Source organism: Vicugna pacos, chromosome 5, assembly GCF_048564905.1.
Source record: "Vicugna pacos chromosome 5, VicPac4, whole genome shotgun sequence".
Classification (NCBI taxonomy): Eukaryota; Metazoa; Chordata; class Mammalia; order Artiodactyla; family Camelidae; genus Vicugna; species Vicugna pacos.
The window spans coordinates 50965349-50977787 of NC_132991.1; the positions used below are offsets into that span (position 1 = coordinate 50965349).

The window sequence follows — 12439 nt, forward strand, 5'->3', positions numbered from 1 at the left end:
GGTTTCTCTAGGTTGAAATTGTTAATATTTAAGGTCTTCTAAAGTTCTAAAATGCTATGGTTTTTTATGATTATTTCTCTGTGAATATGATTTCAACTGCCGAAAGTCCTAACTTTTCCTCTTTCTTATACCTCTCTGTCAGGCTGGCGAAGGTAATGAACTTATTAGAATAATATATATAAATACATGGGATTACAAAGGATACCAATCATACTGAAATACAGTTTTCAAACCATGGAAAGAACAGAAATTTGATATAGTATTCTACATGCTTCTTTAGCACATTAAATGACAAGTAGTGTTAGGCATCTTTAATTTACAAGTAGCATAAACAATATTTTGAGGTATTTGTAACAAATAATCTGTTAATACTATGGTCTGTTGCCTAAATTCCTAATAGAAAGAAATGCTAAATTAGATTAATAAAAATAAAGATGCAATTTTCTTTCTGTTCACATTCACAGACTGCCTGAATTCTACCCATGGACCTCTTAAGAGTCTGTAGGTTAAGAATCTCTGTTCTGGAGTGGTATATTAAGGAGAGGTAGTAAGAGTTGTCTGCCCTGGGGAGGAAGAGGATTTTATCACTGACACTCTTCTCAGCAGACAATGGAGACAAAAAGCAGACTGATTTGCAGTTAACTTGCAGTTAATTTTATTACCCTTTCTAAATTCTCTGTAATTATATATATATCCCCTTACTGTCTGCATCCAAGGTGGAACACTCCTACTTACCCTCAACCCTTTAGTATGCTACTGTCTAGAGAAATAAGATCTATGGCTTAACAATGAACCTGATCAATAAGATACTGTTGATACATAATCACAAACTGTCCTATTAAACTTTGGTCAAAAGTCTATAATCAAGTACAACTGTACTTCGTAATTAGGAAACCTATAATTAATCTGATTTAGTATCTCCTGAAAGCAAACAGACTACTCTTACAACTTCTACTTCTGTCTCCTTTACATCCTATAAACAGAGTTCAAATGTGTATAAAATTATCTTCCAAGAATCTGTTTAAAATTGCATATACTGTGGACTCTTTTCTGCCCACTTTATCTATAAAGAAGTATGACTTGGATTAACAATGTTTTGGGTCTTTTACAATTAGGACTGCTTTGGACTGGATTAGAGACAATAAATACTTCTTACTAATGCTCCCAGAATGCCTACATGATCATGAAGCTCCCACAAACCACAGAAGCCAGCTCCAAATCCCTTCTCAACTAACACTCCAGGCATCACTACCAAATGCTGGAATATGACACATCAAGAAAAACTTACATATTAGTTTTAAATTTAATGTCATTTAAAAGTCCCCTCCTACCTCACAAATTTTTTAAATTTTACTTCAAAAATTTTTCTTTATTTTATGTATATGACGTTTCTACTTCAAGCTAATTCTTGTAACAAATTTAGATTTCATTTATATAAGGTTCTCAAGTACTTTCAAGTTGCCATTAAAATACTCAAGAAAGATGTGGGAAGACTTTCTTGACTCACCAGGAATCTGTTTTCCTTAAAGCATAGCTACCCTCTATCCTAACCATTTACTGACTACCTGGCAATTGAGTGATCATTTCAATCTTGACCACAGTTTTCCTGGTTACTATCTCATTCTACTAGAGAAAAAGGTCTTGAAAACTTAGCTGCGCTTCCTACATAGTTCCTCACCATCCCAACTATTTTGAAAAGGGAAGAAAAGGTACTTAAAGACTGAATGGTCATACATGAAATTTGAGTGTCTGCCTTGGTGTACCAAAAAAAACTATAGTCTAAGATATTATGGTCTAGGTAGGAAAAGGCGGGAAAAGGGAAAACTTTCAGCTTTGTCTCACAGATTAGTACTGGGGCTGGCAACCACACCCAAGAGCCAAATGCAGTATACAGCCTGTTTTTTTTTTTAAACAGAGCTTTATTGAAACACAGCCACCCTCATTTGTTTAAATGTTACATCTATGGCTGTATTCACTACAATGGCAAGGGTGAGTAGCTGTATCAGAGACGGAATAATGCACAAAGCATAAAATATTTACTATATGGCCTTATACACAGAGCCTAAAATACTTACTATCTGGCCTTTTACAGAAAAAGTTTGCCAACTCCTGGTTTGATACAACTGGAAAGATCCATTCTAGTTCTAGAATATCAACAGTACTCTTGATTATCAATGAAAAATGGATACTACTAATAGGCATGCAACTATAAAAAGAATAGTTTAAAAATAGTTAAAAAAAAGATAGTGATCTTTCCTCAAACTTTTCAATTCATTCATGCAAAACAATAAAGAAATTATGAGCTCATGTCAGGGAAAACAGTGAGCAAGGCCCCAATGGAGCTTCTGAAGGTAGGGAGCAAAGAAGTCCAATTTGAAGTCTCTATCACTGTGGACTCATGCAATTTCTAACAGTCAAGGTTAACTGGACAATAGTTGATTTTTTTGCAATAGGGATAAAACCTTGTATACTTAATGACATTGACATGCCTGTTTTTATCAGTAATCTGTTCTTGCATCATCCTGAGCTTTGCAGGAGGAATATATGCTCCACCCGTGCGAGTAAGGAGAGGATCCAGCTCCTCTTTCTTCTTCTTTGTAGTAGGTTCATCCTGAGCAGATGAACTCTGGATTACTGATGGTTCTGGGCTGCTTCTCCCAGGAGATGGAGATTTCCGGGATCTTTTCCGATCCATATCTCTTTCTCTTTCTCTGCGTTTTTCTCGGTCTCTGCTTCTGTAAGATAGATAGATAGATGTATATAAAGATATATATATTTTTTTAACAGAGAAAAGACAATACAAATTACATTCTTAGATGAACTATATACCAAATGAGTGAGACCATTTGGAGGTCACAAATTCAGACAAGGAAAAGTGGTTTGGAATGGGGAAGTACCTCACAGACAAAATGTAACTTTAACTAGGTCTTCAAGGCTTGACAGGATTTACACTGGGGGCAAGGTGGCGATGGGGGTGGAGGAAGACAGGATAACATTCTGCAACCAGTACAAGACAAAATAACTCCTGAAAAACTGAGCAAGGATGTTTAGACCAGAATGAGCAGAAACAATAAAGAATCATGTGTAACAGTAGTTGGAAAGATGAGTTCTATTCAGACTATGAAATCTTAAAAGACAAGCAGGAGACTTTAAGTTTTGTACTCTGGAGGTGATAAGGAATCCTCAACAGTTTCTGAGTGGGAGAGTGACATGAAAATAGTGTTTTAAGAAGACAAACTGGCCTGTGATGTACGTGATAAAACCAGAAGAAACCAGAGTTTATCTCCAATAATGGCAATTTAGGAGTACAAATGTTATTAAAAACACTATAATTTTTGACACTGTTTCTTGATAGAACTGGTATTTTTACTATAAATCTCAGAATACCAGAAGCCTGTGGTTATTTGAGACAATGTAAAAAAAAAAAACAAACAACAATTTTCCAACCACAATATTGATTTTTTAAAGCAATCAGGGTATTGTTCTCTGAAACTACCAAGAACTAGCAAGAAAGAATGAATTCTTTCTTTCTGCTATCTTTCTCCAGAGAGGAGTTTGTCCACTTGGTTGTTTTTTTTACATATACTACCTAGAAACTCAGATTACTCTGCTCATGCTTTGCACAATCATGAGTTATATGAATACAAACAAGTATGTTATACAAACCAGTAAGTAAAAACAAGTGTCATTTTATCAGTGCATTACCAAGAAACCACTCAATTGATTTTAGTTAAATCTAGAAAGTATATTTGAGATAGTCTATATTAATAAACCCTACATGGAGAGAGAAAAGCACTCGCCTCCTCAGGTAGCTGTGGAGCAACTGCTTAAAAACTGAAGAGACCCCAGTGACTTCCCATGAGGAAACAGTCTGTATTGTACTAATATAACATGAACAGTAGGGGCAAAAAGTGGTTCCAAACAGAAACCCCAGTTAGTCAAAGGCAGGTGCTGTGAAATCTAGACACTGATTTGCAGTTGAGTTGCTTCTTACCGTAGGTGTAACATGTTCCAAGAGAGTAGCTACAGAAGGAATTTACTGATGGTGGTTATGACTCTTTTAAGAGACACTAGGTAGGCTGCTCACTGGCTGGTAAAATCCTGTCCTTACAGTTACAGTGCTTATTCCTTTAGCGTGTAGCAGTAACAGAGTCTTCTGAGTCTGAACAGAAATATTTCTCTTCAAGAGTTTTTGTACTGTTAGCCTTTCTATTCTACATAGTACACAACCTGCTTACTTCACAGTGTGACTTTGTGGATCGACTTTATACACATACATTGGACCAAACAGAGTTACAGTGAAGTAATACAGTCAGGGATTACGGAAATAACCATTTGCTTTGGAGTCAGAATTGAGCTCAAATCCCAGTTTCATCAGCTACCAGATGGGTTAACTGCAACCTCAGGTAATTCAATCAGTTCAGACCCGTTTCCTTGTATGTAAATTTTGAGAAATAGTATCTAGTATGTAAGAGTTTTGACAGTATTTGAGAAAGTATACAGAATGCCCAGCTCACCAATTATGTTAGTAGAAGTTGCTCTTATTAAGTGCCATCAGGGAGATGAGCCTGGCTTTTGGAGGTTAAATTAATCTGACATTTAAGGATTGGGTATACATTAGAAAGTAAGTAAGAGTGAAAAGGAAATTTTGGCTGCAGGTATCATATAATGGGTTTAGCTCCAAACTGCAGAGAAGTTTGATCAAAATTCTAGTGGGGTATATAGCCTTGGTGGTCATGGAGTGGCTAATACGAGACATCAAAAAGGATACAGAACTAGGTGAACAATAAAACATAGCAGACAAGTTTTTGAAACTGGATAACTAACAAGGTGGGTACTCAAGTTCTTCAAGACTCAAGTAAGAATAATTTATACTTAGATAAAAACTACATATTTGTACCTTCATTCTGAACATTCCTCTGCCATTATGTAGGTAAGTAAATTTAGCCCACTTTATGTCATATAATATAAACGACTTTCACTCAGTTAGTAAAGGATCTCAAAAGCTCATATAAGCCAACTCCTCACATAGTACACTATAGTGAATAAAAGCTTGGGCTCTAGAGTCAGACAGACCTGGACTTGCCACTGATAACGCTTCTAAAACATGAACAAATGACTGAACTTCTCTAGGTCTCATTTTCTTCATCTATAAAACACACGTATACTTACTGCAAGAAGTTAACTCACATTAAGTCCTTGTTAGAAAGCCTGGCACCTAAAAATATCCATTTAATACTAGCTGCAATAATTATAAAGCACAACAAAAATTTAAACAAATATAATGCTTCTGCAGTTAAAATTTCTAGGACTAACCGTGACTCCATGCTACCATCATAAGAACGTCCTCTTCTTGAATGCTCATAATCTGACCTGCTGTAATCAAAGTAATCTCTATCCCGAGGGGATCTTTCTTGTTCTGTGTACCTAACATGTAAAATCAGAAAACCAAAATTATAAGTTGAAAATAACAATGTTATAAATACTTAGGAAAGTCATATATTGGTAATGGTGAAGCAACTCTATGACTAAACGAAGTCTTATCAGTCTTTAAAAAACAGCTCATTTTGTTGATGACCATTCATTTAGTTGTGATTATAAAAGCTTTCAGTTTGTATGACAAAACAACTACTGGAATTCACTTAACCAAACTTGACATCCTGATTCATATTGTCTTCAGTGAAAGGTATACAGCTGCATTTCATATATAACTAACAGGAAAAAGGCTATCCTCCAAATAACTACTTTTGCTTAGTTGGCTCATTTTATCAGTTCTGAACAAACGACACCAATTTTATCAGTTGGCTTCCATAAAGACCAGTTTAAGTCCACTCCAGAGGACTATATTTATCAGCTGCTATTCTTAAAAATGCATTATTAGATAGCTGTGAGAATGGACTGAAATTATTAACAAGGATAGCATGAGATGTTATTTGAATCTTAAAAATCAATAAAACCAGAGAAACTGAAGAGAAGTTAAATACACACATACATAACAAATCTACACAGTAACATAATCCATGTTTTATATACACATCTACAATTAATTTATACATACACATACATATGTGTATGTGCACAGAGTTTTTCTTTACATATAGAGAGGAGGTGATTGATGAAAGGTAGTAGGTAGATGTAAACCACAGCAATTAACTTGATGTTCATAAAGCAAAGGTTTTAGAGACAGCAGAGTGAAATACGAAAAAAACACACAGAAAGTAAGAGATCAGGCAAATGAAAGAAAGTTTAGAGGATGCTTCTTCCTTTATAACATTTTTAATAGTCAAAGCTTACTAACTGAAATAACTGAAGTACTACTATGAATGAATATAGTAATACTTTTGGATCTTTGATCTTGACACAATAATGGTAAGACATAACATACATAAAAACATTCTGGAAACTATAAAGAGCTATGTAAACATAAAGGATAGTATTAACAGTAAAAGCACTTCAAAATAATGTGATTTCAACTCAGCTTTCCATTTTATAAACTTTCATTCTGTTTAGTATTTGAGACATTAAAATTATTCCCTTTCACTTAAAAAATTCCACAAAATCTAAAATTAATTACTAGAAATTCTGAGTACAGTCATTCAAGGATGATTTGTTCTCAAGCCCACTCAAGTAATATTGCCTATAAAATCATCAAAAAGAAGTTGTTTACCCCAAAATTAGAAATCTAAGAGCTAAATAATTTCTTAAATTTATTATAAAAATTTTAAATGGCATTTGGAACACATAAAACTATTTACCTGTCTTCTGGAGAGGAGGTCCTCTGATACGAATTATAGTTTTCCCTTCTGTCATGATTAGAAGAATGCTGTCAAAGGAAAAAAAGGGGAGGGGGCATTTAAAAAATTCTGTTAAAAAAACATATAGACAATAACATATTTACCTTGGAAAATTTCAAGTGCTTTACAAATTATTTCAAAATGTTTTTTAACTATAATAATTTACATTACATACATTAAAATGAAATTTGCAGGTCATTCAAAGTAAGTGTCTGTGGCAGATATCTGTTTTCTCTATGGATCAAATACTTATTTCATCAAAAAAATTCAAGGTAGAAGAAAATAATTCTCAAATTTCCAATGTCACTTTGTTGATATTTTATTCCTATGTAGTAAGATATAAATTTATAGAACATCATTTTTACAAAGGCCTCTCCTGGTGAAAAACCAAGGGCCAGAGGTTTTCTAAAAACAGCACACTTCTGTGGTTGCGCCCAAGTCTTATAACACTGCATTTAACTTCTTACTTCCTTTGGCTTGCAAAAACCAACGTTAGTCCAGGTTACTAAATCTAGATAAAATACATAGCTAGAAGAAACTGATTCTAATGTATTTATGAAAATTCACATCTTCGTTCTCAGCAAACATTAGTCAAGTGTCTGATGTGGCATGTGTGGCATTATGGTAGGCTGAAAGAATTTAAAAAACATGACTCATACAATGCAGCTCCTATGCCAAATCCTTTGAAAAATAACAGACATACAAGCAAGTAACTTTGATGTAACATGAGACTGAAAATACATGTCACACTGAGACAGAGATATGACCTATCCAGTTTAAGAATATATCTTCATTTAAAAATCCAAATATAGTGAAGAAGCCAAAATATTTATCTCTATAAATAGGTACGTTTGTTAAACCATTGGTATAAAAACATTCATATTCATAAGCTTATTTTTAAAATTAAAATAATTTTAATTAACTTAATTATAAGAAAGGAAACACAGTATGTTTTCAAAGTATCCTAATCTTGAAATCAAAGAAAAAATAATTCAAATACTGACTAACTTGTTTCATATACTTACATGCTTGCCTCCTTAATGGGAAAAATACATTTAAAAATAGAAAATTATACTGCAAAGAAATGTAAACAAGCTTCAATTTCCTCTTATTTTATGACTATCTAATTAGTAGCAATTTGAGTCAAACATTATCACAAGTAAATTGCCAAAACTGTCTCTGTAACTACTGAATTTCTTAAATAGTACACACTAATTAGACTAATATATGTTGGTGAATAAGCATGTGACCAAAATTTATAATTTAAAGTAGGCAGTCTGACTGCTATTTTACACTGAATGCAAACATCTTAAAATCCTGTTTCTAATAAGTTTTAAAAATTATTTCACTTAGCAACACAATTAAATAAAATTGTTCAATATATATGACATAGGTTCCCATCAAACTTGACATCAAGATCCTAAATTAACTACAGAGCACAGGATTCATTCAACTCATGAAACACCAAACATTTATTATAAGACACAGCCTTTCCCATGTAGACATTCTGGGGGATACAAAGCATAGGAAAAACCCTCAAGGAACTTATGATCTTATGGGAGAGAGATGGTTTTAAAGATCTTTACAGTTAAACACATCAGATTATACGTGGAAGAGAGAGAGGAGGAGGAGGAGAACAGGAAGGAGGGGAAGGAGAAGGAGGGGAAGGAGGAGAGAGAGAATAAAACTGCACTGCCTACCTTTTCTTTTACAAGGCATGGCAATTATTTTGATTACATTAGGGAGAAGGCTTCAATTCTGTACTAATGATTTTTAACATCTCTCTGCAACATCTGTTGCGACCAAGAGGGAGAAACCAAAAATACTGAAGTCGTGAATCAAGATTTTGTAAATATGATCAAGTTAACAAATGACTGGCACATACAGGAAGTGCTAACAGGAGATCATGAGCACTGTGGTACAGAGTGCTGAGAGTGACGGTGAATAAATGGGAACTTGAATTGGGCTTAGGCAGATCTCACTAAGTGAAAAATAATTTTGACGTGTGGGTCAAATAATAATAACTTGAATTTCCCTATTTCCCTTATCACAGAGTTTAGATTATTTAAGTCAGAGCAGTAGTTGAAGATAACATATTGTCGAAATTACCTTTAAAAATTCTCTAAACTGTTTATTAAGAGAAACAAATATGGTACACTGTGCAGTCACCTGTAGGCTCTGACAATGTAGAGAGAGCAGTTATAAGGTGAATGGAACGGGGAGCCTGTGTCCAGAGGCCTGCACTTCCATTAGGCTCAGGAACAAGGCTTCAAGAGCAAGAGAGAGGAGGGGCTGGAAGAGGTGGGGAGCTAGCTTCAAGATAGCTAAGGAAGCCACAGTAAGGCACAATGGAAAAACAAGGGATCCCCAGCTGGAGCCTCCTGAAACTTACAGTTGAGGCATCAGAACATCAAGAGAGGACCTGAGCTTTACCTGAGGTAAGAATGGGTCCAACCCAGTTAGTGGACTTGCTTATGGCAAAATGGAAAGAAGGAGGCAGACTAAACTGAGAACTGGCTGGGAGGGCCTAGCCAATAAGTGTGAAGGGCCTGCTGACTGAAGACATTCCCTCCTAGGCTGTGCGGATGCCCTAGAGGACCCATCTGGACCACAAGAGGGAAATGAGAAGCACAGTCTAACAGAAAGAGGGTTCTGAGAATGACTAAACACTTCTCCCCACTGTGTAAAAGGGTTAAAGTCTAAACCTGAGTGCTCTTGTCTAACATGGCTTAGTTAAGAGTCAGTTCTGCACAAAGTCCCTGGCTCCTAACACAGAGTCAGCCACCTACAGGCCCCATAATTCACTGTTTAACTGTTGCTGGCTCAATGAGTACAAGTCCCAAAGAGGAAGATTTCACAACACTATATGAAGGTATCTCCTGACAGATGGGGCTAGTTTTGGAAAAAGTGAGCCCCCTGCCAAAGGAGATATGCAAGCACAGGCTGGATGTCTACCAAGCAGGGAGGTTGGACAGTGTCTTCTCATACTCAAAAGAGGTCAGAAGAAATGGCAGCAGAGTCTGCCTTGGGGTCTGTGAATGTATCAATTTTGTTTATTAAGCACTTATCAACCCCAAGCCTCATACTTGATGCCAGCTGTTAAGGAGCTCACATCTACCCACTCTCTTTAAAGTAGGTTTAGGGGTGCAGAGGTGTGGAGAAGGGGAAGGGAGAACTGTCTTTTTTTATAATCAAATAAAAATCGACCTTCTCCTTTACTGACTCCAAGACCCAGGAAATGATGTGACTCTGCGTAGATCCATGGACTACACAGATTGGCTTGTAGATCTGCACGATTGCAAAGAAAAGGAAGTAGAATGGTTTGCTTTCCTGTCAAGGCCACTCACAAGCAGAGGAACAGTTTTGGAGCAGCTGGAGTTGCTGGTTCCTGTACTGCTCTGTGCTCCTTTACCATTCTACTATTCTCATAACCTGCTCTGGTCTAGCCACACTAGACCTTTGTCTTTGATCTTGTTGTTCCCTCTGCCTGGCACACTCTTCCCCAGACATCTGCATGGCTAACTCCTTATCTCCGTCAAGTGTGTGCTCAAGAAAGCCCCTTTTCAATGTGTATTCCTTGTTAAAAACTGCACCTTCCCAGTACTACTGATCAACCTTACCCAATATTTTCCCTCCATAGCACAAGTCTAGTCCTTAACACTCTAACATACTATATAATTCACTTAGCTATTAAGTTTATGATTTATTTTCTTTCTCCCCTACTAGAATGCAAGCTCCATGACACCAAGGATTTTTGTTTTGTTCACCATTTTACCCAAGGTGCTTAGAATGATCGCTGGGACACATTCAGAATTCAGTGAATATTTGCTGAAAAAAATGAATGTATAATGTCTAACATTACATACAGCACAGAATAAAGAGCTCATTTATGCATATGAAATATGCAACAAGAGGATCACTGGAAGACATGCAGGAACTGTGACCAACTGAGGATGGAGATACATATCTTTCATTTCATGCTTACTCAGGAAAGAATGCTTTTTGAGAAGAATGGTGAAATTTCCTGTCGTTTGTTATTTATTTTTCTTTGGCATATGCTCACTCATGAGTACCTTCTTCATTCACACATATACACACACACATCCTGTATGTTCTCTAAACTACCCACTTGTACACTATTACTCCCTTCTGGCCAAGTACCTACATATGAAATTGTGTTAAGGTAGATGAGTGTATGATATCACTCTACTGTCTGGTTCTAATGTCCTAATTACATAAATGCATTTTTGTTTAAAGTATAGATAACTGACTACAAGTTTATGTTCATTATTATAAGCTTCAAACACTTACCTTTATTTGTGCCACACTACTTTTCATTTTCTCTTGCCAGCTGACGTGATAAACACTCCCTAAGCTGGTCCAAATAACAAGCACCAAAAGGTTTGAATTCCTTGACAGTTTACTTTTTCTGTCTGCAAACGTCACCTGTAAAATATACCAAAGAAAGCTCTGTTAACACTGACAAAATGTGTGTGAAATATGTTATTCCCACACAATGGACATTTGATCACCTTATTTTTCTTAATAGGCACAGATATAATTCATAATTCAATGAAATTTCAAAAAACTCTTTAAATAGTTCCATATAATAATGTATAAAAAACACATATTAGTATAAAAGACTCTGAACAAAAAAGCAGTAATAACAAAGGCTTATTAAGCACCAGAAAGTATTCTAACGAGTAAGAAGAACAAAAGTTTTTAATAACTGATGTCTGATAACTTAATTCAAAATGTTCTCATTGAGTGAGACCTATACCTACATCATAAAACAATATTGTGATATTATAAAAAAGTGAACAGAGAAAACAATTATATAAGAGAAAATAAACAAACCAAGTATGAAATATCTAATGTTTCCACTTAAACTAAGAATGAAATATCCAATGTTCTTGTAATAATGATCAGTCAGATATTTCCACTCCATATGGAAATACAAGGTGCTGAACAAGAATAATCTAATCAAGTCTTAACATGATCTATCAAAGACACAGGGTTTCAGCTACATGCATATATGAGAACTAAGTACTTGGCTCAGAATAAATCTTGTCATCAGTGTTTAATGCATAAATAAAATGTCTTTCAACAGCCATCTATCAAGTAAAACTTAGTAATTTTTGAAAAATGCTGCCTTGACAGTTATGTTCACACAAAACTACTATTCAAGTATTGTATTGGAGTTACATATCTAAATGACTTAGTTTATGGTATGGTGTAAGGCAATGAAATCACAAATGTAAATGAAATAGAAAAAAAAATTAAAGAGGTATAGAATATAGAGAAAAAACTGTGCTTAGTACTAAAATAATTGAACACAATTGAGGAAAAAAATTGTAATTTGAATTCAAGAAAGGACGTTACAGATTATCTGGTCTAATTCTTTCTTTTTAAAGATAGTAACACTGATGGTCAGATACGTCATTTCAATGTCCTAAGCTATAATAATGCCCTAAGCTATAAAACAAGCTAGTGGTGGGCTAGAAACCTAGCTTAAGGATACCTAATTAGGTATGCTTTTCACTGGACCACATAAACAAATAATCTAGACATTATAAAGGGATATAGAGCTGCTATCATTTAATACAGATGGGGATGTACACAAATCAATAAATCAAGAAAAGTTT

At 35.1% G+C, this 12439-nt stretch overlaps 1 protein-coding gene across 2 annotated transcripts in view; it reads right to left on the reverse strand.

Annotated features, from left to right (window-relative positions):
* The window catches only part of CWC22 (CWC22 spliceosome associated protein homolog), a 55107-nt gene that overhangs the window by 27206 nt on the left and 15462 nt on the right, over positions 1-12439 (reverse strand). For both annotated transcript variants that reach the window (XM_006210224.3, XM_031678300.2), the window contains exons 2-5: positions 11106-11240; positions 6756-6823; positions 5317-5427; positions 2490-2735 (exon numbers count right to left, since the gene is read on the reverse strand). In XM_006210224.3, the coding sequence (XP_006210286.1) occupies positions 2490-2735; positions 5317-5427; positions 6756-6823; positions 11106-11132 (452 nt within the window). In that variant the 5' untranslated portion in view covers positions 11133-11240. The remainder of the gene's footprint in view (positions 1-2489; positions 2736-5316; positions 5428-6755; positions 6824-11105; positions 11241-12439) is intronic.